Below are 27,801 nucleotides of genomic sequence, written 5' to 3'. Positions count from 1 at the left end.
AGGAGCTTTCTACATTCAATCGGAAGCTGCGGAAGCCAAATCGGATGTTCGGTTTACAAAAGACATTTGCAAACTTCCAGGTTTGTGGCATTCGGGAGCTGATTTGTTCAACAACTAAGCTGTTCGAGAACCAAGGTACCACTGCACACTTCTTCAACCCTTGTAAATGGAAAGGTGTACTAAAGATAGTTAAAAAAACAAAGGGAGTGGAAAAAGTAAAATCCCTGCTTCTCCTTCATAATACTGGTGACCAGCCCAAAAGATTATTATTTGAACAGCAGAGCCTGAAATGAATGTTTGACTCGCAATAGTTCTTGATTTATGACCAAACTTAGAACAAACTTTGGGCCTTCAAAGGGACGTTTCTTTCCTGTTTGGGGAATTATTTTTGTTAAAATCCCAACATGCTGCAGTCTTGACACTGAACAGATTTAGGACGGCATTGTTCAGGAAGTTCAACAGCGCTGTGTTGACAGCAGATCACATGAGTTAAATGTTGTCTATGGGGAAACTTCCAAAGTTTACTTTCTCATATAATTCATCTGAACTAAGCCATGCCTCTCCACCTTGCTAGAGGAACAAATGCAACCAGAAGAATGGAACTAGCTTTTCTCTGTCCCTCCCTTGCATTTCTGTACATCCAAGTGCAAAATTAATCAAATCCACGTAACAGCACATCAGGCAAGAGATTACGTATATACACATTTCTGCTCACTGAAGTTGCACTTCCTACTAAAAAGGCTTTGGGGGGTGGGTTAGGGTGGGGGGACATGCCCAATGATAGCGCGTCACAGTATCCACCTAAAAGCCGGAGTTCACAGCAATTTGCGCAACCAATGCAAATGTTTCCTAATTAAAGCCAGGGCATAATGTTTAATGGATTATGCACTGAAAACACTGAGCCGAGTTGAAAGATTGTGTAGGCAGCAGAGACACTGAAGTATTGCTCTCTCATTTCCCGCAGCGCTTCTGTCAAATACTAGCCCCGGAAAACTTATGTAGATTAATCCTTCTTTGGCAGGGAAATGCAGTGGGATGATCTCACAGGCAGGGCTGTGAAGTCCTATGCGCCAAAAGGAAAGGAAACAAAGGGGGGGAGGGCATTAGAAATCTATACTCTGTACTCATCCTGGAAATAAACCATAAGCTTGCAAAGGACCTAAGGCTCATCGCAGTGAAAAATGCTGTTTTTGACCTATAAATCCCACAAGGGTTGGGACACTGATACCTGGAGCAGCACCTCTTTTGACATGTACTACCTTTGCCCTAAGATCATAAACAGAGGCCATTCTCTGAGAGCCTCCTCAATCTGATGAACGGATTGAACGGTGGCTATCAGAGAAAGGACCTCTTTGGTGGTGGCCTCTGGGTGTGGAATGCTCTTGCCAGAGAGGTTCACCTGGCACCTACATTAATGTATTTCTGTTTCCTGTCAAAAACTTTAATTCTCCCAGACCTTTAGCTGCCCTTTAACACCAGCCAAACATTTTTAGTATTTGCCTTTAAAGGTAAAGGACCCCTGACAGTTAAGTCCAGTTGCGAACGACTCTGGGGTTGCGGCGCTCATCTCGCTTTATCGGCCGAGGGAGTCGGCGTACAGCTTCTGGGTCATGTGGCCAGCATAACTAAGCCGCTTCTGGCGAAACCAGAACAGCGCATGGAAACGCCGTTTACCTTCCCGCCAGAGCGGTACCTATTTATCTACTTGCACATTGATGTGCTTTTGAACTGCTAGGTTGGCAGAAGCTGGGACCAAGCAACGGGAACTCACCCCGTCGCGGGGATTCAAACCGCCAACCTTCCGATCAGGAAGCCCTAGGCTCAGTGGTTTAGACCACAGCGCCACTCGCGTCCCAACTGTTAGCCTTTAGTGTTGACTAATTCATCCACCCCTAGTTTGCGGACATGCTCACCTTGTTTTGCCAGCATGTTCAACATGGTGGAAGAAAAATGTGTCTTACAAATGGGGAGGGGGTGGATATTTGTTTTCAGAATCTAATTGTCCAAATTCATTTGTGCTGAATTCTGAATGTTTGTGATAACAGATACACACACACACACACACAGAGAGAGAGAGAGAGAGAGAGAGAGAGAGAGAGAGAAATGACTATATTTCAATGGGGCTTTGTTTAATTTAAAAAGAGGGGGGATATATCATTTCCATTGTCTTTCTCTCAGGAAGAGTAATACCAGTTTTTTTTGGGGGGGGGGAGAAAGAAGTATCTGTGGCTCAGTGCTACACGTCAGATATTTTACTGGAGTGTCACTGAGTGTTTCATTCACTGGACAGAAAAAAATAATCAGGAAAACAATCATCTGTGTATGTCATCCTGCACTTGAAAACCTCTTCTGGAACTTCTGCTCTTTTCATTAAAAAGACCTGATGCAGCAGGACAAAAAAACAAAACAAAAACTCCAGCAAAAATATGAAAAGGGAGGGGGAAGTGGAAGAATCTCATTCTCTCTCATGAAACCAATGTTCTTCCTAAAACAAAACATTTATGCCACTCTGAAATAGGGATGGGCTGAGAAGCTAATTCTGCTACGGTCTTGTGGGCACTCAATCATAAGCCCATTTTTCCCCATTGAATGCATTTTCTACACATGCTGCTGGAACTTTTAACGCAAAAGGCACATTTTTAAATGCCTTGCAATGCATTCACTTCCACAATATGTGTTTTGTATGCATCATTTATGTAAAAAGGCTGCCAACCACTGTAGACAATACTAAATTTGATGGACCAATGATCTGGCTGTTGTACCTTGGAAGTCGAACGGAATCCATTTTGCAAGTCTATTCGACTTCCAAAACGTTCAGAAACCAAAACACGGCTTCTGATTGGCTGCAGGAAGCTCCAACCGGAAGCTGCAGAAGCCTTGTGGGACGTTTGGGTTCCAAAGAAAGTTCGCAAAACAGAACTCTCACTTCCGGGTTTGTGGCGTTCAGGAGCCAAACGTCCGAGTACCAAGGCATTTGGGATCCAAGGTATGACTGTATATGCTAGCTTTCTATGTTTCCAACACAATGGGTTTCTAAGAAGTGACACCCCACATAAAATGAATCTATATATGCAACAAGACAGTGTAAAGCAAAGCTGCGGCTTTGTTAATAATAATAATAATAATAATAATAATAATAATAATTTATTTATACCCCGCCCATCTGGCTGGGTTTCCCCAGCCACTCTGGGCAGCTCCCAACCAAATATTAAAAACTTGCAAATTATACCCTCCCAAATAAAACAACAACCCTTAATGTACAAAATCAGGTAGGCAAGCCTGGTCTGCTTCTTCTCAGCTAGCACAGAAGAATGTTTTCCATAGGAAAGTGTTCCTCCCATCATATGGCATGGGAAATATCCTGCTTGTGGATATCCAAAAGTTGTCTGGGCTAGATAGGGCCTTTGGCCAGATCTGGCAAGGGCCATGTTACGTTCTTAACATTGCTGATTAGATGAGTAAATCTTCATTGCCTTTATAGCTAGCCCTTATAGGGGTATAAATACATAAATATATGGGACAGCAAAGGATATAATAGATTCTTATAGAATAGTTATATATTGTAACCAGAATAGAAGTTTAAAAGGGGAAGTAAATGTACTTTTAGTATTTTCATTATTGTAATAGTTATTATTATTTCATATCGGTAGAAGGCAATGTTAATTTAGGCTTCTTTGTTTTGCTGTCTGTATAAAAAAAAATTAAGCCAAAAAAAGAAAGAAAGAAAAGAAAAGAAAAGAAAAGAAAAGGACATCCTGATAAATAAATAAAAAACACCCAAATAACCCAGATTCCCTTTCAGACCAAGGGGATTTATTTGCATCACATGCTAGACTGAGACTCCTCATTGCAGACTCTCATCAGAATAAATACCTTTCTTGATGGGTTTTTTAAAAAAATAAAAAATGCATTACATAGTAGGGCTCTTCTCCAGCTACAATACAACCAGAAACCTTACCGAAAACTCCTGAGTAAGCACAGCAGTCACGGAATAAGAGAAGTCCTCTTGTGGAGCAGGAACTGGGTGCAGAAAGTAGGAATAAATTGACAGTTCTCACAATGGAGGGATGTAGAAAGGAGAGTCCCCCAAAGGAACTGTGCTTTTAAACTTGTTCATAAATGATCTAGAAGAAGGAATGAGCAGCGAGGTAGCCAGGTTTGCTGACGATCCAATTGTTCAGGGTTATTCAAACAAAAAGGGACTGCGGAAAGCTCCAAACTGAGTGAACGGGCAGTAAAATGGCAAACACAATAGAAACAAGTGTAAAGCGATGCATGTTGGGGCAAAGAAATCTTAATTTCAGATATACTTTCATGGAGTCTGAACCGGCAGAGCCTGACCGGAAAAAGACCTCTAGGTAGCTTGATGAAGATGTTGACCCTGTCTGCACTAGCTGCAAAGAAGGTGAATCCCATGCTAGGGATCGTTAGGAAAGAAACTGAACATGATACTGTGGAGAATGTGGAAAAAGAAAGGTTTTTCTGCCTCTCCCCCAAATAACACTAGAACCTGTGGAAGATTAAGGAGAGACATTTAAACTGTGGAATTTCCTCTCACAAGAGGCAGTGATGGCTATCTATTTGGATGGCTTTAAAAGAGAATTAAACAAATTCATGGGGGATAAAGCTTTCAATGACTACTAACCATGACGACTATATTCTACCTTCACTGGAAGACTCAGCCATACTTCTGAAGCCATAGTTGCTTGAAACCATAGGAGTCAAGAGTGCCATTGTGATTAGGTCCACAAGCATGTGACCACCGTAGAAAAAAAGATTCTGACTAGATAGGCTTTGGCCTAATCCAGCAGGATCTTCACAGACACAAGACACATACAAAAACAATATTTGTATTTTACTCTCAAATGTAATGAACCAGTAAACAACCAGTAAACAACCAAAAGTGCAGATAGCCATATACGGTGCTCTAAGCAAAATGCCAATGAAAGTCTGGTTCGACCACACAAAGTCTTTTTTCAAATCTCTGTGTGATTAACTTCTGGTTCACTGTGAAGAATATGTAGAAAGTGCTTTGTTTTGTATGTAACCACAGCTGAAGACATATTCCTTATTGGCAAACAAGAGAGCTACAGCAACTTAACTGGAGTTTGAGGGAAAACAACGTCTTATCTAACAGAAAACTACCCCATTTGAACTCTGGGCTCTTCACAAAGTGGGTGTAGTCTGGGAGGCGTAGTCTAGTCTAGAAGGGATAACAGGCTTTAACAGGGCGCCAGTTCAATTTGGGGGCAAGTTGTCTGCTTGGAGCTGTCCAAGGTACTGCAACACTAGCCTAACTTCACTCACCACACAGCTGGGGAAACCTGCTGCCCTCTAGAGACCGTTGGACTCCAACTCCCATCAGTCTGAGCCAGCATGGCCAATAGCTAAGGATGATGGGAGATGGAGTCCAATAGCATCTGGAACACCATAGGTTCTCCATTCCTGCCTGTGTTTGGGACAGGACTCCGCCACACAGGTGGGGTGTTCAAAGAAGATGGTCCTTCCATGGTTACAGCCAATACTTCAAGCAGTAGCTGCATTGCAAACAGTAATCCGGTTCCATCTGATATATGTAGGTGAAAGGAAAGCAATCAGAGGTACGTAACAGATGGAACCGAGGAGATGAAAAGAAGAATATAAAGACAGGAGGCAGCACAGGAAGTTTGCAAATTCCATTTACCCGATTTATGGGCAGGCTATTAAAAAACAACAACTTTCTGCAGACTGGAAGTTGCCCGTTGCCAGGCACATGCAGGTCAGCTGGAAGCAAAGGAGTTTAACTAACAAGTAATGCAATTAATTACCATATTTCCCAGTGTATAACACGTCCCCATGTATAAGACACCCCCTATTTTTTTGGGTACTAAAATTTTAGTTGTTGATGAGCCCGGAGTTGAGCTTTATTGGGGAGGATTGCCCAGAGTTGTTGAGTTTTTCTTTAGGTAAAAGGAGTAAAAAATACATAGTCTTATACACAGAAAAGTATGGTGAAGCAGAACTCAAAGAGGGACAGAATGAGATCCTGGAGGTATTCTGTTTAAAAGAAGTGGGAAACTTCCCTTTAAGCCTTAATGTGATAAGAAAAGAGGTAAATTGACACCTTATATACTGGATCAAGCCTAACTACATATAAAGGCAACAGCAGATAACGAAACCTTTATAGTATTTTGTTTGTATATGGAGAAGCAGGGGAGGAGACAGGGATATCACTCATTTCCCATTTGCCTCTTCTCCATTCCAAATTGCCACAGAGAGTTGCGTTTCTTCCCACTGCATTCAAACCATATATTCACCCTTTGCAAATATGTGTTTGGAACACATGCAGAGAGAGAGAGAAGAAAAGCAACACAAGGAAATGGGTACAGTGGCAACTCGGGTTACAAACATCTCAGGTTACAAATGCTTTGGGTTACAAACTCCGCTAACCCAGAAGTACCTCGGGTTACAAACTTTGCCCCAGGATGAGAATGGAAATCACACGCTGGTGGCGCAGCAGTAGCAGGAGGCCCCATTAGCGAAAGCGTGCCTCAGGTTAAGAACAGTTTCGGGTTAAGAACGGACCTCTGGAATGAATTAAGTTCGTAACCCGAGGTACCACTGTATTTGGTGCTCAGAAATGGCAGGTGGGGAAAGGGTTAAGCATACCTTTCCCGCCTCACTTCTTCCGCAAATAGTGAAGCAGCTTTTCCTTCAAATAAATTAAATTTTAAAAGGCATCCAGGGTTCTGTTGTTTATTTACTTGTTGTATTAATCAGTTGGCTCACAAAAAGGAGCAGCTAGGTAACGTAGAATACATTATTGAACAAAAAGTACCACATATCAAAGTACTAGCAAAAACTCCAAACGATTCTGAATAGCACAGCCAATCAACAAGTACCAACACCACTACAATCAAATAAGTACTTAAACCTCAAATGCAAGCGAAAACTAATCAACCTCAGATCAAGCAGAGATAAAATTTAACCACGTTAAAATAACATTAAACAACTTAAAAGAGGGCCTGGAAGAAGGAGGTGTTTGTCAGGCAACAACAGTACATTAAAGGAGGCATCTGGTGAGCTTCATCAGGGAAAGCATTCAAAAAACAAGGGGGCCACCACTGACAAGCCCCCATCCATTGCCACCCTCTGTGCTTCAGAATGAGGGGGTCCTTGGTGGAAGATCTCCAATAGATTTTCTTAGGGCACAAGTGGGTATATCTGCGCACAATAAAGAATTAAGCATGGGTACAATCCTGCGATTATATTATGCTGATAAAGGGAGATTGGGAGCAGGATAAGTGCTATCAATCAGAGAAATCAAAGGACTTCCCCAATAACAATGTGCGTCAAATCTCTTTGCTCTGAACCAGACTGATACCACAATTTCTCAATACTTGACAACATTGTTTCTGAGAAAGGCTAATTCTAAAGCACAGAGAACCAGTTAGATAAGATAAAGGCTGCAAGGCGGCTGTCATCACACCAACAGTTGCTCTGGACAACTTTGGCTTTTCAGTAAGAGAAATGGCCTTTGAGGACCCTTCCGACTCCAGGATTCCGTAAAACATACCCACGGTGCTTAACTGCAGCAGAGAACATGTTCTTCTCCTGGAAAATTTCTCTGAAGGAAGAGAGAAATAAGGTGTCCAGTAATTGGTTCAAGACTCCTGATGCCTAGCGCTGAGACCGCCAACTTGCTCCCAAAATACGCTGCCACCATATTTCACTTGACACATTAATCATGTGCTTTTAAACAAAAACGAGAGAGAGAGAGAGAGAGAGAGAGAGAGAGAGAGAGAGAGAGAGAGAGAATATCTCCCCCTACCCTCTGCTTCTGTAGCGACGACTTACTAAGAATTCCCGGGCTTCAGAGCTTTAAATCTTTCACAATAACTCGTAGCAAAGATGTTGGAAGAACATTTTGTAAATTCATGATGCAGTAAAAATAGACTGTCAGGGTGTCTTCATAAAATATCCCGCTGTTCTCTTAGAACGGCTTCTGTGTGGCACTAGAAAGATCTAGAAAAAGTGCAAGATGTGGGGCAGATCAAATCCTCGAAAGAAAGCAAGAAAGGGTGCAATGGCAACAAAAAACGTGTGTGTGTAGAAAAGGCTATCGAAAGCCATCGCTGAAAATTTCACCAGAACACTTCTGATTATAGAATTATAGAACTGCAGAGTTGGAAGGGATCCTGTGGATTAGTAGTTGGAAGGGATCAGTCGATCAAAGTTGGAAGGGATCAGTGGATCATCAGTAGTCCAAGCCCCTGCAATGTAGGAATATGCAGTTGTCCCTTATGCGGATAAAACTTTCAACTTTGGTGTCATCAGCACCACACTCTAACCAGCTGAGCTATCTGCAAAGCTTATAGTGCATGCACATTTCAGACCATATTTAAAGGCTAGTCTCCCCAATTCACACTCTCTGAAACTATTTGAGAACTAAAGCACAGACATCAATCAAAATTTGCACTTCTCCAAATTCCATAATGCAGTCAAATAACGTACACAAAAATGCATATATCGGAACAAAATGTGCATTAAAATGCATATATTGTGCAAGTAACATACAGATATGCACCACATGGAGGATAACTTGTTTGCAAAAATGATAGAAAATTGTGTGTATTAGGAGAAATGTTGATGAACTTTCACAAGGGCTGCTTTTTTTAATAAGAATAATAATTACAAACCGATGTGGAGAACTGAACTTACGATCGGAGAAGAAACTGAGATAAACAAAAATAGACTTATATTATCTGGGACGATTTCTCAGGAAAGGGTGGAGAACTTCAGCTCCTTTGCAAGTTCCCTGAGCTGCCTCATTGCAACAGCTCCAACCTATAGCCTTCCTGATCTCAGGAACTGGACAAGTTCCCTACAGCCTGCTGATACCTCTATCTGGCACATGGATGCATGAACATTGGAAACAGAAGGAATACTGTTCCAGCAGCAGAGGAAGAAGAAAGCAACTTGATGCGAGACACTGTAAAAAGACAATCCAAGCAGCCAAAGGCACTATCATAACATAAGTCCCTGTTTTCAGAAACGCCAGCTTTCGTATTTGAAACCCTAAAAGTGGAGCGCCGTCTGGGGTGAGATATATGCTGCAGATAGCATGGTGGCATTTCCTGGCAACATCATACAAATAAATATTCAAGTCTGGTTCTGGTCAACCCCATATTCACTGCCTTGGTTACTACATACATACAGCCAGAGGCCTGACACACTGGTTAGCTCAGCTGGTTAGAGCTTGGTGCTAACAACACCAAGGTCACCGGTTTGATTCCTGTATGGGTGCATATTCCTGCATTGCAAGGAACTGAACTAATAATAATAATCATGATAATGATAATAATCTATTTATACCCCACCCATCTGGCTGGATTTCCCCAGCCACTCTGGGCGGCTCCCAACAGAATTAAAAGCACAATAAAAACTTCCCTAAACAGGGCTGCCTTCAGATGTCTTCTAAAAGTCAGATAGTTGTTTATTTCCGTGACATCTGATGGGACGGCGTTCCATAATCCACGAGGTCCCTTTCAATTCTATGAGTCTACAATTACCTCTGGGAGCATTCAAGGCTCCCAGAGAACATGCAGCCTTATTCAGACCCATGAGGAGGTACTGGCTGAAGAAACTCCACACAGGGACTACATCTTTCGCCTTGAAAAATTGCACAGGGGCATTTAAAGAAGCACAACACAGTCATACAAACCACAGTGGCCATATGCATAGACCCCACGATGGAAGTTGTACTTCAGTGTTAACAGCATCTGTTTTACATGTAGAAGGTTTCAGTTTCAATCTGTGGCAGGGCAATCTGTGGCAACCCAAAGCCCTGGATAGCTACTGCAAGTCACTGAAGTCAATACTGAGTTAGATGGACCAGTGGTCTGACTCTCTAAAAAGCTTAGAAAATAACGATTTTCACCACATCACACCAGGACATGTGCTTCAGCACATGGCTGCATAGGAGCTACTTAATCAATCAACTCCTTTGTTAACCAAATTCACTGTGCATTCCAAGATGTTTCATGGCATCCATGAGTCTATTTAAATATGACTGGTTAATGACCAAGTTTCACATTATTTCTAGCAGGAAAATGTACAAGCCCTGTGCCCTGCACACCCTTCAAGCTGATTGCTTGTTGGTCACCAGTTGTTTGAAGCCGTCCAAAGAATGAGAAGTCTCATACAGAGCTCTGAGCTTTTGGGGGAATGGCAGGATAGAAATGCGCTTAATAAAACAAATAGACGCTCAAATAAATAATCTCAATTCTCTTGTTGATGATTTCCAGATTTCTTGGGTTCATTGTGCAGAAACAAAGACTGATCTTGCAGTAGAGTTGTGTCCTACTCAATAATTGAGCAACTCTGTCTTCTTACACAATGAGGCCACGATCTGGAAAATACAACACAATAGGACATTTTCTTCTTCTTTTTAAAAAAAGGAAAAAAAGAGAGAGAGCTGAAGGCTTTATTTCAATTCTGCCTGATTTCCAAATCTCTGTGAGCCTGTTCCAGTCAATTCATTTCCCCCCAGCCCCGCCCACTAATATTTCGAACACAGATCCATCATGACTAAGTCAGTACAAAATTGTGGCTTCCATCTACAGTAAAGGAGAACATCTGGTGAGAAAGCACAGCCCATCAGCCACAAGATCTCCCAACGGGCAACGCTTAAAAAAAATGAACTACTAGAGCCTTTGGTTTGTGAGTCTCTGGGGGGCGGGGAGAGAAATGGTGAAAACTTTCACTCGCTTAAACTCTCTCAGCCCAAAGCAGCTATATCTGAAGAGTACCATCCACCCCCATCCCACCAACACAGGCCTCCAGGAAGCAGAGAACTATGTCTTGCAATAAAACCATTTCCAAAATGTTCTCCCATTTCCAAGAGATTGCTGTTCTTTGCCATTCTGAACTCTTAAATGTTCCTTGCTTCCCATGGAGCTGTTCCTGCTAACAGCAGCCCAGATCTATTGGCATGAAAGCATGTCATGTAGCAACGTGGCTGAAGCTAAGCAAGACTGGGAATAGTGTGAATGGTGGCCTTGGACCAGTAGCGGTCGTTGTCCACATGCCACAAAGCAAGTTCTGCTCCAAAAGGGGTGCGGGGTCCAAATGTCTCTCCCCTTACCTGGGGACTGAAGGGAAGCAGTGAGAGGAGGGGGTGTTACTGGGTTGTTTTATCATGTATTTTGTGTTTTTATCTTGTATTTCTATGCTGTGAACCGCCATGTGATCTATGGATGAAGGGCAGTATGCTAATTTAATAAGCTACAACGAAAGGACTGGACAGGGTTTTATGGTTGGTAGAAGAAGCCAAGGGTACGTGGGTGGCGCTGTGGGTTAAACCACAGAGCCTAGGACTTGCCAATCATAAGGTTGGCGGTTCGAATCCCCATGATGGGGTGAGCTCCCGTTGCTCGGTCCCTGCTCCTGCCAACCTAGCAGTTCGAAAGAATGAAGTGCAAGTAGATAAATAGGTACCGCTCCGGCAGGAAGGTAAACGGCGTTTCCGTGCGCTGCTCTGGTTTCGCCAGAAGCGGCTTAGTCATGCTGGCCACATGACCCAGAAGCTGTACGCCGGCTCCCTCGGCCAATAAAACGAGATGAGTACTGCAACCCCAGAGTCAGCCACGACTGGACCAAATTGTCAGGGGTCCCTTTACCTTTACAAGAAGCCAAAGGTATGGATTTCATTATTTCCCTTGGATTTCACCAGGAGAGAGACTACAAGGCAGGACCTCCAAAGAGCTTCCCAATGATGCAAATGATGCAATTGGAACTGGTCCTCCAGGTCTATCTAGTCCTCCATATCCTCTCCATGTTACACCACCTCCTAGATCTGCTTCACCCTCCAAGTGCTTTTGCCTGGCTAGAATGTGCCCTTAATGCCTCTCGCCTGTCTGGATGGAGGATCGAGAGGGGCGTTTGAGTGTGTTTGGGAATCAACCTACTGTGCAATGGTGAGATTTACATCCATTACTCCACCCACTCTGGCCTCTGGCTCTGCCCACCACTGCCACCTGGTTATCGGGATGTTGTCCACAACACTTGGCTGAAAAGGGTTCCTTGCTAGGGCCAATGATTCCTCATGGACATGCTCCTCAAAGTGGGTATCTCCACAGTGTATCTAGGACGCAACCCTGGCAATTGCTTGTTGGCCCAGCATGAAATTATCAAGCTGCTTCCAACGACTATTCCCCAGGAAAAGCAACCCTTATCTTGCTATAAAAGTATAGTTCTAGCTAAGGTGAAATGATTGATGGATTTCTTACTTCAATGTCATATCAGAGTGAAGCCTTTTTATGGCTTTATGAACTGACTGCAGCAATTATTGATCCTTTACAGCATTCATTTAAACCCAGCATCCTGCTACACTTACACAAACACACACAAACAGAGAGAGTCAACAACAGCTTTCCATCAATGAGTAAAGGGCAAAGATTCCGACTGGTAGTAAATCTCGTAAGCCAAGCTTTGATGGGAATATATAAAGGCAGGCACAGATTTTTAAAGATGCGGGGATGTGCGTTGGAAAACTGGAGCGCAATGAAATAACAGGCACCAAAGTGTAAATGAATGTCAGGTCAGAATGAAGCACGTTCGTAAATCCCTAAACACCTCTATGTTCCATGTATCAGTGAGCACATTGCTGCTACAAGCCCTGTTCCAATTATAATAGTGGTAGATATTGCTTTAACTGGGTCCAATATACCCAACAAATGTGGACACAATGAGGGCAAAGGAATTTGGCACGTGGGACTGTGCCCGCTTGATTCGGTGTGCCAAAATACCGTACTTTTCGCTCTATAAGATGCACCAGACCACAAGACGCACCTAGTTTTTGGAGGAGGAAAACAAGAAAAAAAATATTCTGAATCTCAGAAGCCAGAACAGCAAGAGGGATTGCTGCGCAGTGAAAGCAGCAATCCCTCTTGCTGTTCTGGCTTCTGGGATAGCTGCGCAGCCTGCATTCGCTCCATAAGACACACACACATTTCCCCTTACTTTTTAGGAGGGAAAAAGTGAGTCTTATAGAGCAAAAAATACGGTAATGGTTTTGCAGAGGGAAAGACATGCATTTAAACACAACCGAACCTCACAACCCATACTTATTGCGGGCTTCAACCAATCCCATTCAATCCCCATGATACCTTTTTAAAAAATCAACTTTGTCAAATTGTCATATCGAACCTCCTCTGCTGGAAGCAGTATGCTTCTGAATTCCAGTTTATCAATGCATGTTTATCAAAAGGCATGTTTGGGAGAAAATACCTTTAGAAATGTGTATTTAAAATGAGAATCTTCCTGCAACTTTTGCAAGCTGCACAGAGGACTCCTGCTCTGACCCAGTAAAATCTGTCATTTTCCGAAGAACCTGTTTTTTGTTTTGCCTCGCTTCCTGCTCTGATTTTGCCCATGAGCACCAAACTGCCCGTCACCTGGAAGCGCTCTTGGAGAGCCTCTTTAGCAAACAGGACAGCTATGAAAAGGAATTCTAGCCAGCAAGCCCGCATTTCCTGCCTTTTAGGCCCGTAATGCAAACCATTCATACAAAATCTCTCAAATCAAAAGACAGGACCAAATGAAAACCACATTACTAATATTTCCCCTTTCTGTTTCCTCTTTCTGTACTTTCACCTAAAAAAACACACACAAAAAACCCCCCTCCTATGGGACTTTTCAGTAACAATATTCTTCTTAATGCCAACTTACAATCCATTTCCACAGAACAGTAACATTGAAGTGAAAGCATAAAACTATATTGTTTACAATAATTTGAATTATGTTTACACACACACACAACCCACTGCCAAATCTCTGTTCAATTTGTTGGATCAGTTTTGAGGGTTGCAATCAATTTAGATTTTCAATGTGGAGTTCAAGAAGCAAATAAAGAAACATGCTTTTAAATACAGTGGACACTCGGGTTGCGAACGTGATCCGTGCGGGAGGCACATTCACAACCCACAGAATTCGCAACCCGCAGCGCCGCATCTGCGCATGTGCGGGTTGTGATTTGGCGCTTCTGCGCATGCACAAAGCGCGATTTAGCACTTCTGCGCATGTGCGAGCGCCGAAACCTGGAAGTAACCCATTCCGGCACTTCTGGATTTGGCGCAGTGCGCAAGCCAAAAACGCGCAACCTGAAGCATCTGTAACCCAAGGTATGACTGTACTTATTTACAAAGCTTGAGGAGATGGCACTATTTATTTACGGGGCCAGTTCAAGATATTTTGCTGCCTGAGGCAAAGGAGAAGATGCTACCCTCCCCCAAGGCACATACAAAAGCAAATTGAACTTGTGTCAATACTAGTGAGAGTGTTTTCCCATCCCATTGAGGAGAGCAGGCTAGCGTAGAGGGTAGTTCTGCCTCGGTAAGGCGTCCCAGATTCTAGGAGCAGCCACCGAGAACCCTTAATGATACAATTTCATGAAATGCAGACCTTCATAGAATGGTGTCCTTTGGAAGACAAACAATTCAGGGCGTGCCTGGAAGCAAATGAGTTCACAACGGTCCTTAAATCAAAGAGGATCTGGAAATAAGAGAACCTGGCAACTGGCAATGTACAAGAACAGCTCCGGAAAGTAGGAATGCTGGGCATTTGCCAGGGCCCCAAGAGCAGTAAAGGACCCTGTGCCCTGATGGAGCTATGATTCCTACTATTAACAGAATATTCAAGGAGATCAGCCTAAAAAAGCATTCTTGATTTTCTTGTCCCTTCTCTTCCAGCTTTAGTGGGTTCTCTGGTAGCCCCTGAAATTCTGGGGCCAGCGGTCGTCCAAAGAATCATAAAACTTTAGTGTTGGAAGGGATCATGATTGCTCATGAGGCTCATGTTCAACTGACTGAGATACCCCTCCCAGCAAAATAGATGGGGTGCAGATAATATTAGTGAACAGAAGAGCCAATCGACACGGTTAGCAATTGCAATATATACCAAGCCACTTTAGAAAGATCTTTGACGAGGGAGAATTCAAACATGCAATCTCATCGCCAGCATGAAGCTGCTGACTGCGTGCTTCATCCCTTGGCTGAAGAGTTTGCATCAACAAGAACATTTGGGACATTAAGAGAGTAGCTCCACCGTCCACCATGTATGGAAGAGACTTACGGATTAGGCAGGGTTCTCTTAATTAAAACACAGACACACACATGCACATACCTTGCTAAATCCCGATTGCAGCAATGGCTGATATATCAAGGTATAATGCAACAACGACTTTAACGTCAAGGCAAAAAAAAACCTGCGACGGTGCCAAATAAAAAAAGAGCTAATAATCAAAATGCAATTTTATGGAGCCCTCTCGCATGGCCAATTGGTATGAAAGCCAAGTATCTGTCTCAGTCCCTATGCGTGTGGAAGAACCTGATGTTGGAATGCAGCTATCTTCTGAGACCACGATGGTCTCGCTACAGCCTCTTAATGTAATCAAGATGATGAAGGAATGTTTACTTGACTCTCTTTTGCCAGGGAACCTGGAGGTAAGTCAGTAGGAAAAGGAACCATTTGAAAAATCCAAGCTACACGGCAGATAATAAGAGCTTGATCTGTCTTGACAACTTTAAGAACTGCAATTGCAGATCTACTTTTTCCAAAGTTTATTATTTCAGGTGGTTTAAAATGTAAACATAGGTAAAAGAGGTCCTTGCTTTTTTTACATTTTACAGAAAACCCATTTGATTTAACTCTAAAAGTAGTACTAAGCAGATCCCAACAATTTAGGGACGACCCCAATTTTTTCAATGTCTTTTTTAAAAAATGGATCTGCTGTATGGGTAAGGGTAGGGCACCCCCCCAAAAAAAATTCACACGGCTCTTTTCCCTTGAAAACAAACAATTATAAAAAATCTTGCTACCACCAATAAGTTTCTGGGATCGAAGCAAAACACTTTACCCCTCCTTACTACTTTCCCTCTCTTCATCTAAAACAGGGGTCAGCAACCTGTTTCAGCCATGGGCCAGTCCACTGTCCCTCAGATCATGTGGCAGGCCGGAGAATATTTTTTTGGGGGGGGGGGCAAATGAATTCCTATGCCCCACAAATAACCCAGAGATGCATTTTAAATAAAAGCACACATTCTACTCATGTAAAAACACACTGATTCCCAGACCGTCCGAGGGCCGGATTGAGAAGGCGATTGGGCTGCATCTGGCCCCGGGCCTTAGGTTGTCTACCCTTGATCTAAAACACGGAGCATGGTCCTTAGTGCTCCACAGCTGGAATTACCTTTTGAGCAATCATCAGAGCTTAGAGCTGCCCCTTGAGACACGCTTTGCAGGAGAATTACCCGCGATCTGCTCACCTTCGCTGCAATTCCTCATATGACTGCACTGATGGTTAAAACAAGTGGAAGAGTTATTAAGCCCAGATCAGTTCTCCATAAGAAAAAAGAAACATTTCCCCAAAGCTCTCAATCAACACTTTGCGGCTGTTCAAGAGAATCGAAACCTGCACACAAGTAGCTTTTTCAAGCCTTCCTTTTTTCCCCTCACGCGATACAGCGGATCGATAAGCAAGATTCCGCCCCCCACTGCTCCCTGTGATGTGATTCTGTGCATTTAGATGAACAAAAAAAACTCATTCAATTGTTTTAGACTGCAAGAGGCGGCGTCAATTACTACCCACACAAGAAGCACACTCCAGAACAGGTTGGAAAAATACAAAGCAAAATAAATAAATAAATAAAATATCATCGTTTTCTACAGTATATTTTGGAGGTTCATTTGCCTCCAGTGGTGGCTGGTGCCCACTGGTCCATGTAGGGTTGAAAACAGTAAGTGGCGACAGAGCGAATAACAGGCAGAGACGACTAGCTCTAATTTTCTCCCTATCCTTCTCCCTGCTGAGTTCCTTAGTCTTAGTATTGACCCTTGTAGGACTTAGTCTCTGAGGAAGATGATAGGCACTGCCACCCCCTGAACTGGTTGTAGCAGGCAGGTGGGGGTTAGCCAGAGGCCTATCTTGGGGTTGGCGAAACCAGCCAACGTTGGGCATAGGTCGTGCAAAAAGCACCCACTAGACTATGGAGTGTATGGCACATATTTGTGTGGCGATGAGACACTGCTGTTGCGAGAGAAACTGCCCATTCTTCTCGTGCTGTGGCACAAAAGTGTGCAAATTTTTCTGCCTTTCCTCCTCACTTTGCCCTCACTCTGGACGCTTCAACTACTCAGGTCACATATAATATATTGATTTCTAATGTGCCTATTGTGGTAAAGTGATTTTTTTTTGGGGGGGGGAGAGAGAAACAGGTTCTTGACAAGGGCACAAGGGACCCTAGGGATGCCTCTGGGGTTAAACATATTAACACTACAATATAACTAGAGAAGTATGTGTGTGAAGGAAATAAAAATTCCTATCACTTTATTCCTATCACTTCACTCCAGTATACCTGAAGGAGCGTCTCCACCCCCATCCTTCTGCCCGGACATGGAGGTCCAGCGCTGAGGGTCTTCTGGCGTTTCCCTCGCTGTGAGAAGCCAAGTTACAGGGAACCAGGCAGAGGGCCTTCTCGGTAGTGGCACCCACCCTGTGGAACGCCCTCCCATCAGATGTCAAAAAGATAAACAACTACCTGACATTTAGAAGACATCTGAGGGCAGCCCTGTTTAGGGAAGCTTTTAATGTTTGGACTACTGTACTTTAATATTTTGTTGGAAGCCGCCCAGAGTGGCTGGGGAAACCCAGCCAGATGGGCAGGGTATAAATAAATAAATTATTATTATTATTATTATTATTATTATTATTATTATTATTATTATTATTATTAGCTTGTTTGAAAGTCCGCTCACCTGCATTTTTCTCCTGTGTACTGTAATGGCTGGTCTGCACCATTTCTGACACCACAGTAGGGCCACTTTAATAAAACTGCTCCACGAGATGGCTGATATTGCCAAGTGGCTGAGTCCAAGTGCTAGCAAGATCCAGCCCTCAAAGGGCAGAGAGATGGCAAATAATGGGAACAGATGGTAAACTGACCGGCAAGAGCAGAGAAGCTGGCTTGCTTGCCATCCGTCTGGACATGTAGAGAGCCAGCCCCATAGCTTCCTTCGGCAAGTTGCCCCACTTTGACCAGAGCTCAGCAGACGACATAGTTGCACAGCAGAGACTCACCGAACTGTAGAGTTGGATGGGACCCCAAGGATCATCTATTCCAACCCCCTGCAATGCAGGAATCACAGCTGGAGCACACCTGATAGGTGGCCATCCAACCTCTGCTTAAAAACCTCCAAGGAAGGAGAGCCCACCACCTTCCACTATAAAACTGCTCTTGCCATCAAAAAGTTATTCTGAATATTTAGTTGGAATCTCCTTTTCATTTGAATCCATTGGTTTGGGCTGCACCCTAGGAAGCAGCAGAAAGCAAGCTTGCTCCATCTTCCAGCAGGAAGAAACATGGGATCATCAGCCCGCCTGATCAGAACAACTCTGTTGTTGTTGCATCCAGGTGTTAACTGCCTGCAAGTCCCTCTTGTAGAGGGAGAGTGCCAGTGTGGTGTAGTGGTTAAGAGCGGTGGACTCGTAATCTGGTGAACCGGGTTCACATCTCTGCTTCTCCACATGCAGCTGCTGGGTGACCTTGGGCTAGTCACACTTCTCTGAAGTCTCTCAGCCCCACTCACCTCACAGAGTGTTTGTTGTGGGGGAGGAAGGGAAAGGAGATTGTTAGCCGCTTTGAGACTCCTTAGGGTAGTGATAAAGCGGGATATCAAATCCAAACTCTTCTTCTTCTTCTTCTCTGAGCAGACTTTGTGGTGGTGCAGTGAAGCAGAGTTTTGAATGAAGCAGAGTTCCTAATTGACTCCAGGTCTTCCAGCTCAAACCCTGGGAAGCCTTGCATGTAGTAAGCTACTGATCTGGTGCTTCTCATGCACACTGAATGTTTTTTCCCCTGTCAGACTATTGAGAACCTTATACAAGAAAACTTTCCGATCAACTAAGTAAACCGCTCCACAAGTATGGCTTACCACATGGTAAATGCCACCAAGTTACAGATCTGAAGAAGCCTCTACCCAACAGGTATTAACACAGAAAGTGGTAGCTCAGTGGGTCACTTTAGATGTAAAGTTCCCGGCTTAATGAACCATAACTTTGATGCTTCCGTAACCCACAGATTGCCAGTGTTTTGATTCTGGTTTGCTTAAACTTCAGCTCCTTCAATACATCTGAATCAGGGAGCTGTGGGAAGACGCTGGTTTAACCGTTAGGATCTTAAACTATGCAACAAACCAATGCCTTTTCCTGGGTTTAAAAATCTGGTTCGTCAAACAGCATTAAACACCCCAATGTGTGGTAGCACTGGGGTTAGGACATGGTGAGAGCAGCGAAGGAGGTTGAAGGAAGCCGGGGTTGTTGCATCCCAAAAAGGACACTGTGCTTGCCTGTCTTCTCCTGGTATATACAACAAAAACTCCACTCCTTTGAGCACATATGCCCCAACACTCTTGCTGGCAAGAGTGATGCAATCTCCACCACAGAGCTAAGAAAGCTCAGATAATAGATGAAGCTTAATGGAGCCAGGAGCAACTTTTATGAACCAACTTTGCACAGGGATTTTTTTTTAAAAGAAGTCAACATTCTTAGATGTTTACAGCAATGTTTTAAGGGGGGGATGACGAATACTTGGGATTTTTGCATTTGTACTAATGCCACAAATGTGCAATTATATTCCGCAAAGGATAATTGAGTCTGTCATGCTGAGTTTTAACCAAAGGTCTGCATGCAAAGTAACATCCTTTGAAGAATAACCATATGCAGTAAATTTATTAATTTGTTACCATTCAACCACTACCAAAACCCCAACAGCCTCTGCTGTGTAACACACTTTTCAGAATTTCTCAGTAATACATAAGCCACGAATTCACCGGCACCAGCTAACAAATTATTCATTATTTAAATGTAGACATATATAAATGTGCAACTCACACTACCCCTAATATTTAGGCTGGGGTTCCTTTCCAAAGGCTACACAACAAATCTAAAACTATTACACTATTTGCTGACTCTCTGCAACTCTCATCAGAACCGTGCTCTTCAGATCTTGCCTTGGCAGATTTGCTATGTGCTGTGATGAACATGATCTTTTTCAGCAACCAAGGCATCTGGCTTCTACAGCTCTGAGAGAAGCACCAACTGCAATTTTGAAGCCAAAACCTTAATAACAAGCTTGAGAGAAATGACAGGCAATGCCCACCAGCTTCCTAGAACCGTAAGAACAATAACTGGCAGTTCTTTGTGCCATTATCACCAAGAGATGAAAATATAAAGAGAAGCCCACAGTACCTGATCGGTAACAGGGATAGACTCCCACCGCCGCTTCAACAAGAGCAAAGGTCGCCGCTTCATGCTTCCCAGTTTTGCTCAAGAAGGCTCTTCCTCAGAATAATTTCAAACCAGCAGCAAAAAATATTATTCCCGATCCTTACGTTGCATCGCTCAAGTCGACTTCAAGGATCCCAAAGTTTTGTGTTTGCAAAGGTGTTGCAAGGAAGCCGTGGGGGAAATGGTGGATTTGTTTGTTTGTTTGGTCCAAACTCTTCCCAGTTTTGCATGCCTTGATCTCTCTATAGGAAGCAGCCACGGAAGAGATAGTGGGGTGGAGGGGGAAAAAACAACAACCCAGCAGCATTCGATGATGAATTACCTCATAGACGCATGAAGTAGGTAGACAACACCACCAGACACACTCAATCTGAAAATAGCTGTTGCTTAGGAACTGGAAGGGTAAATTGCAGCACCTCAGCTATATATAATTGAGAGCTTTTACATTTAATGTGAATTAAAACACACCGGACCAGTGCGCCTGCCTACCTCCCTCCCTCCTTCCCTCCCTCTCTCTTTCTATATGAGCATCATCTCATGGAAGTCTGCAAAAGGAAGGACTGCCTGTTCCCTGAAGACCAGGGGTTATGCCTCAACACCCACTCAACAAACCAACAGCACCAGAACTGTATCAGCAGCTAAATCCTGTCCATATGGCATCCTCAATAAACTGGAGTCTTTTTTCTATCTCTCGCTTTCCTTTAAAGAAAAAAAAAAAAGCAATGCTTTGCAAGTCTCCCACAGAAGGGGAAACGGCTTAGGAGTGGAGCATTACACAAAAGAACCAATGGAAAGGTGTACACTTTTGCAGGAAGCACACCTCTACAGGTGAAGATCTGTGCGCTGCAGGCAAAGTGTGTGATGCAAAGTTTTGGATTTCCAACAGAGGCAGCCTTGCTGGCCAGAAGTCATAATGCCAATATCAGAGTGGCTCTGTACAAATCTTTGGTACGACCGCATTCGGAATACTGGGTATAGTTGTGGTTGCCTCACCTCAAAAAGTGGAAAAGGGACATGAAGCTACCTCTCCCCGCTCAATGAGGAAAGGCTCCAGCATTTGGGACTTTTCAGTTCAGAGAAAACACAAGAGGTGATACGATAGAAGTTTAGAAAATGATGCATAGCACTGAGAAAGTGGATAGAGAAAGGATTTTATCCTTCTCTCGTCACACACTGGACCTCCAATGAAGCGGGATGATGGAAGATTCAGGGCATCTGAACAGGGCAGGTTCATCTATGGAACAACTGACAGTTGAGGTGGATGATGAAGTGGCTGTGCAATTGAGTCTCCTTGTGCACAAGCTCAACCCACATTGATCATGCTGTTACGAAAGGGTGGAGTAGAGTTGTGAAGCGGGGAGTCAACAAAGCCAAAGAGGTCTAAACTGTTCTGCAGTAAACATTGGCCTATCCAAAGACACACAATATATCATCCATGAAATGCCAACTGGGTCTTAAGATCTGGCCCTTAGCCTTCCCCATGATTAAAAAAACTGGCACAGAAGGCTGGTTAGATCAGTAGCAGCAGAGGAAGAACAGCTGTTGGTGCTTAATTTCTCAGAAATGGCCCCACCAATCCTCTGGCCTCATACAACCTCCTTCAGCCTCTGAGACTCAAACTAGGCCTTGAGTATGACCAGGCCTTCTACACATATAACATTAGGTGTCAATTGTGTTCTTTAGGGCTCTTGAAGATTCAAACATGCCTTTCTATCCTGTATAAGATGCATCTGCTCCTCAAAGTCAAAGTCTCAGCTTGAGCTTAAGACCAGACTACCAGCATCTCAGCAAACTCCCCAGAAAAAGAGTAAGTTCAGTTTTTCCAATAATTGTTATCACAGTCAGCCCAGAGAGCCAGATCCTGAGATTGATGAGAAAGTTGATTTATGCCACTGGTCCTCACCTGAGCAGTTCCTGACCCATATATGGGTAACAGCCAGGGATTGGCGAATCTGTCCATTTTGGTTTCTTGCATTTTATCTCTCTCCCTTTTCTTTGTCTCGAGGTCAGTTCACATTAATTTGCAATTCCTCCCCCGTTTTTAAATTCACATGAAATTTCATCAGCATTTAAGTCCATGTTGATCCCAATATATGCACATCTTTACATGCAATCATGCCTAGCATACACATTTTTGCAGAGTAATTTCCCTAATATAATCGTGAATACGCTATTTTCACAAACACACGGATTTTAATGTACACTCTCCGTTTTATGTACTTTCCTGTACACATTATGTGACTGGAGAACTGCATAGCAAAATTCAGAGAAGTGCGAATTTTGGAGAATGGCTGTGTTTCAGTTCCCTTGTTGTTTTTGAAAGTGCAAAATAGGTAGGATGGCCTTTAAACACAAACTGGGTGAGATTTTTCTTCCATCTCAAGTCACAGCCTTATTTAAAGTGGATCATTCTATTTTGCTTTGGTTATTCTTTGTTTTTTCTTCAAAGAAGAGTCGAGGAAAGGCTGATAGAGGCCAACAAATGGAAACCCAAAGGATAAAGATGACATACATGCTAAAAGTGAGTCTCACATTCTGGGTTGGAGGTAAAGGCCCTATGTCTCAAAAAGCTGACGACCACCAGTCTAATTTCATGGTAGATTAACCCATCTTTGTGAAGTCCCAATTATTTCTCCTTGGGCACACCTTCAAGATTACTTGATCTTTAACTTAATACTCAAAATTATTTAATATAGGTGATATATCCTATGAAACATATTAACTCAAGAGACAAATTTTCCACTTGTTTGAGGAAGAAGATTTCAACAGTACGACAATTCTGCAGTCCATGGTAAATCTCACAGCAGTCAGCATCATGGGGAAAAGTTCAGAAAATGGATGAACACAACACTTCTCTCTCTTCTATTCCCTTTCTCCCTTCCTGAATCTCCCATCGACACTTCTTTCCATTTTCCTCTGCTCTCCTCCTTGAGGGCTTCTCCTTCCATAAGTACTCGGGCTATTCTTTTAAAACAACCAAGTTCATTTGAACTTTACAAACCTGAGGAGTTTTTCACTAATCACCAAACAGACAAGTATAACACTAGTCGTTACAGTACTCTTTATTTTATTTTATTTTAAAAACTAAACCTAGCAACTCTTCAATCACATAGTAGTTGGAGATGGACCACACTTCTTTATATGCAGATGATTCAAATAAATATGGAACTGGCAACCTGATTGTGTGACAAATCCCCAAAATCTGTTGTGTTTCCATGGCAGCAAAGCCAAACAAATAAATACAAATAAAATAAAAGCACACAGTATGTCAGCGTTATAATTCAGCTCGGTGTTGTGGCCGAAAATATGTTTATATTTCCTTGGGAATAAGCTTCCAATCTTCAGCTCTCATTCCTAGTGTCTGTCCTTCCAAAAACTAATCAAGGTATGCAGAAAACAAGGAGAAGCTGGTTCAACCATTGGGCAATATGTCCTGTTCCCACTCTCCCAGTGGCCAAAGTAGAATAGATTATCTCTCTCTTTCTCTCTCTTCCATCTTGTGTTAACCAGATGTCTCAAAGGTCTTGTGCTGTTCTATAGCCATTCTCTCTCCTTTCTCTATATGCTGCTCTTTCACTTGACACTTGCCAGTTCTCCACTATGGGCTACCACTTCTTTCCCCTAAGAGACCCTCACTCTTGTAGCACCCTTTCATGTGACTTCTAACTCTTCCTTTGCATTAAAATACTTTCTTAAAAACATACATGTCTTCTGGTCACGTGCAAAAACAAAGCAATTTCGGAAGACACCGACAGATATTATACAAGAAAATGGAATGTACTACTTTTTAACGAACCTACACACACACACACACACACACACACACACACACATATATAAAATGGGGTGAATATTAATTAATAAAAAAGCAATAGTGCCTTGTATCCCATGGTAGTCCTACTCAGAGTAGACCCAGTGAAGTTAATAGACGCAACTAACTTAAGATTCATTAATGCCAAGTATAACTTAGTTGGGCAGAACCCATTATCCATATCTGTCTGTATTATAGGACTAACAGCCCAGTCCTATGGATGTTAATGCAATGGTCCCAGAGAGTTCAACAGGGCTTAGTCCCAAGTAAGCATTTTTAGGATTACAGCCTTACAGCACAATCCTAACCATGTATATTCAGAAGTAATCCCATTGAATTCAATGGTGCCGGCTCCCAGGAAGGCTGGGCTAGGGTTGCACAGCACGAACATATGCTAATATTGCAAAGCAACACTCAAATGCAACAGCAGATGTCACCAAGAAGTCAACAGCCTTAAACAATTGAAACATCCGTGATGACACTTCGTTATTGATTAATTAAAAGCGTGTGGTTCTTGCTCCTCAGACTAAAAACGTAAAAGCAGCACTGTTTTCACCAAGAGATGCATGAGAAACATACAAAGTATTTCCGATATAAATTAGAGGGATACATGCAAAGCAAATACGCAAAACCCGCCATCTAAAGACTTAAAGATGGTCACGTTTAAAAAGCTTTGAAATTATTCCATTCAAATAAATTAAAACTGGTAATTTGACACCATGTATATAGCTTTGAGGAGAAGTCTAACCAGCTGACTGGCCAATAGTTACGTAGATAATTCATCTCTGTGTCCTTTCTTATACACATTGGGAAAATGACAGTTATTTTCCATGCAGAGGACATTTGGTCTGTGTTGTTTATGGTGGTAAATAAATATCCAGTCAGGATAGGTATTCACCATTCTATATATTCTATATATTCCTTGTGGAACTACAGTCATACCTCAGGTTACAGGCGCTTCGGGTTGTGTGATTTCGGGTTGTGCACCGTGCTGAACCCGGAAGTACCAGAACGAGTTACTTCCGGGTTTCGGTGCTTGCGCATACGCAGAAGTGCTAAATTGCGTTTGCGCACATGCAGAAGCGCCAAATCACAACCTGTGCGTGTGCAGCTGTGGCGCTGCGGACGCTGTGGGTTGTGAACAAGCTTCCCGCATGGATCACGTTCGCAACCCGAGCGTCCACTGTATATATTCTGCAGGAGCTTTATCTGATTTCAGGAAGGAAATAAGGACCGATATCTCATTACAGGTCACCATTCAGATAGGTATGAGAAGTCCCTACACACTGCTGGTACGTTTGATTGCCCAGATTGACCACCAAATATATTGGAGAAATATTTAACCCAACGTAGACTCACATTCCCAAACAACGACATTCCCAACCCTCCTATTACACCAGCTGTAGGAAAATCTTGCAAAAACTCACCTGAGATCCTCTGGGTCCTCGTTTGTGATCCCAATCAGAATGTCCCATGATCTGCAGAAACATAAAGGAGAGATTACCATTAATATGATCACAGAGTCATAGAGTTGGAAAGGACAGCCCCCTACAATGCAGGAATCATTCACCCAATGTGGGGCTCAAACCGACGACTCTGAGAATTAATAAGAGTCTCCTGCTCAACAAACCTACCTAGGTATTAGAGCTTTAAAAGGTAAAGGGACCCCTGACCATTAGGTCCAGTCGTGGCCAACTCTGGGGTTGTGGCGCTCATCTCACTTTATTGGCCGAGGGAGCCGGCGTACAGCTTCCGGGTCATGTGGCCAGCATGACTAAGCCACTTCTGGTGAACCAGAGCAGTGCACGGAAACGCTGTTTACCTTCCCACCGGAGCGGTACCTATTTATCTACTTGCATTTTGACGTGCTTTTGAACTGCTAGGTTGGCAGGAGCAGGGACCAAGCAACTGGAGCTCACCTGGTCACAGGGATTCAAACCGCCGACCTTCTGATCGGCAAGTCCTAGGCTCTGTGGTTTAACCCACAGTGCCACCCATGTCCCTATTAGGAGCTTTAGAAGAAGAAGAAAAAAGAGAGATCTCTGCCCCAAGGAGCTTGCAATTTTTGGTAAGGGGGATTTGTAATTTATGGTGAAATAAAAGGGACTGATGAACTTTCTTCATGCTTGCTAATAGTAAAAAAAATGCATGTTACAGTATCAATGTGTATGTTTTATTATTTTGTTCTAAAACAGATTGAACATTTTATATAAAGGGGGATTATAAAAAAAAATTCTAAAACCATTCAAATGCCACCTAACATTTTTTTAAAAGAGTAAAGCAGTTTACAATACACGCTCATTAAAATCAACACAATAAACTATTATGAATAAATATGGCAGAATCCATAAAATCAATACAGTAAACAATGAATAAAAATCCATAGCTGAGTAAAAAGCAGCAGGACATTCTAACAGGCCCGAAAGATCTCATTATGTAATACGGTGCTGTGCTTCTGGTGCTTATATAATATATGAGGGGAGGTGGTTTTTGAAGAGAGGGCACCACAACAGAAAAGACCCTGCCCCTAACCACAGCGCTATCAAAAATAATAAATATCAGAATCAGCTCACCAGCCATGATGCCCAATTCTCAGCAGGTGGACTGTGACTGCTTACCCGGAAATAGGGAGGGAGGAAAGTTCAGCATGGTGCAAACTCAATTTAGTACAGTGATACCTTGGGTTACAGATGCTTCAGGTTACAGACGCTTCAGGTTACAGACTCCGCTAACCCAGAAATAGTACCTCGGGTTAAGAACTTTGCTTAAGGATGAGAACAGAAATCGCACGGCTGCGGCGCAGCGGCAGTGGGAGACCCCATTAGCTAAAGTGGTTCTTCAGGTTAAGAACAGTTTCAGGTTAAGAACGGACCTCCGGAACGAATTAAGTTCTTAACCTGAGGTACCACTGTATTGTATTGGCTCTGTGTAGAACTCTCCACCCCCTCACCTCTCCCAGAAAGCAACAGTGACCCACCTGCCTGAAAAATATCATGGCAGCTGCATCCCATCTGGTGAGCAGCTTCGGATAAATAATTCTTAAAGTCAATTCTTAAGGAAATCAGCCCTGAGTGCTCACTGAAAGGACAGATCGTGAAGCTGAGGCTCCAGTACTTTGGCCACCTCATGAGAAGAGAAGACTCCCTGGAGAAGACACTGATGCTGGGAAAGATGGAGGGCACAAGGAGAAGGGGGCGACAGAGGACGAGATGGTTGGATAGTGTTTTCGAGGTTACCAGCATGAGTTTGACCAAACTGCGGGAGGTAGTGGAGGACAGAGGTGCCTGGCGTGCTCTGGTCCATGGGGTCACAAAGAATCGGACACGACTAAACGACTAAACAACAACAACAACAAAGTCAATTACTCAAGTTTTTTCTCTTTTTTCTTTCAAAAACCACCTTTACCAATGGCGTTTTGGTGTGCAACTAGAAACACTGAATTCTAGTGCAGGTAAGCTTCTTGCAAAATACCAAATGAAAATATAAAACGAAACAAGTTGCAGGAGTTTTAACCACCAATGCAGCACTTCTGGTCCACAACCTGGTGTCCAGAACTTACTAATGAACTGCGCTGGCACCAAGCACATTTCAAATTCCTACTTTGACAATCAACCCACAAGCAAGCTGCTTATGTAAAGCATCCAGCCGTGTGATCTGAGTCTACCTT

The 27,801-nt window shown here is 43.1% G+C and overlaps 1 protein-coding gene across 3 annotated transcripts in view; it reads right to left on the bottom strand.

Moving 5' to 3' along the window:
• The window catches only part of PDE3A (phosphodiesterase 3A), a 267,787-nt gene that overhangs the window by 59,138 nt on the left and 180,848 nt on the right, over nt 1-27,801 (bottom strand). For 2 of the 3 annotated variants that reach the window (XM_053407065.1, XM_053407066.1), the window contains exon 2: nt 25,562-25,612. In XM_053407065.1, coding sequence (XP_053263040.1) covers nt 25,562-25,612 — 51 coding nt within the window. Of the gene's footprint in view, nt 1-20,284; nt 20,604-25,561; nt 25,613-27,801 lie in introns of those variants that run through there. The other variant, XM_053407067.1, reaches the window with a different exon arrangement.

Source organism: Podarcis raffonei, chromosome 10, assembly GCF_027172205.1.
Source record: "Podarcis raffonei isolate rPodRaf1 chromosome 10, rPodRaf1.pri, whole genome shotgun sequence".
Taxonomy (NCBI): domain Eukaryota; kingdom Metazoa; phylum Chordata; class Lepidosauria; order Squamata; family Lacertidae; genus Podarcis; species Podarcis raffonei.
This window is presented reverse-complemented; position numbering and strand designations above follow the sequence as displayed.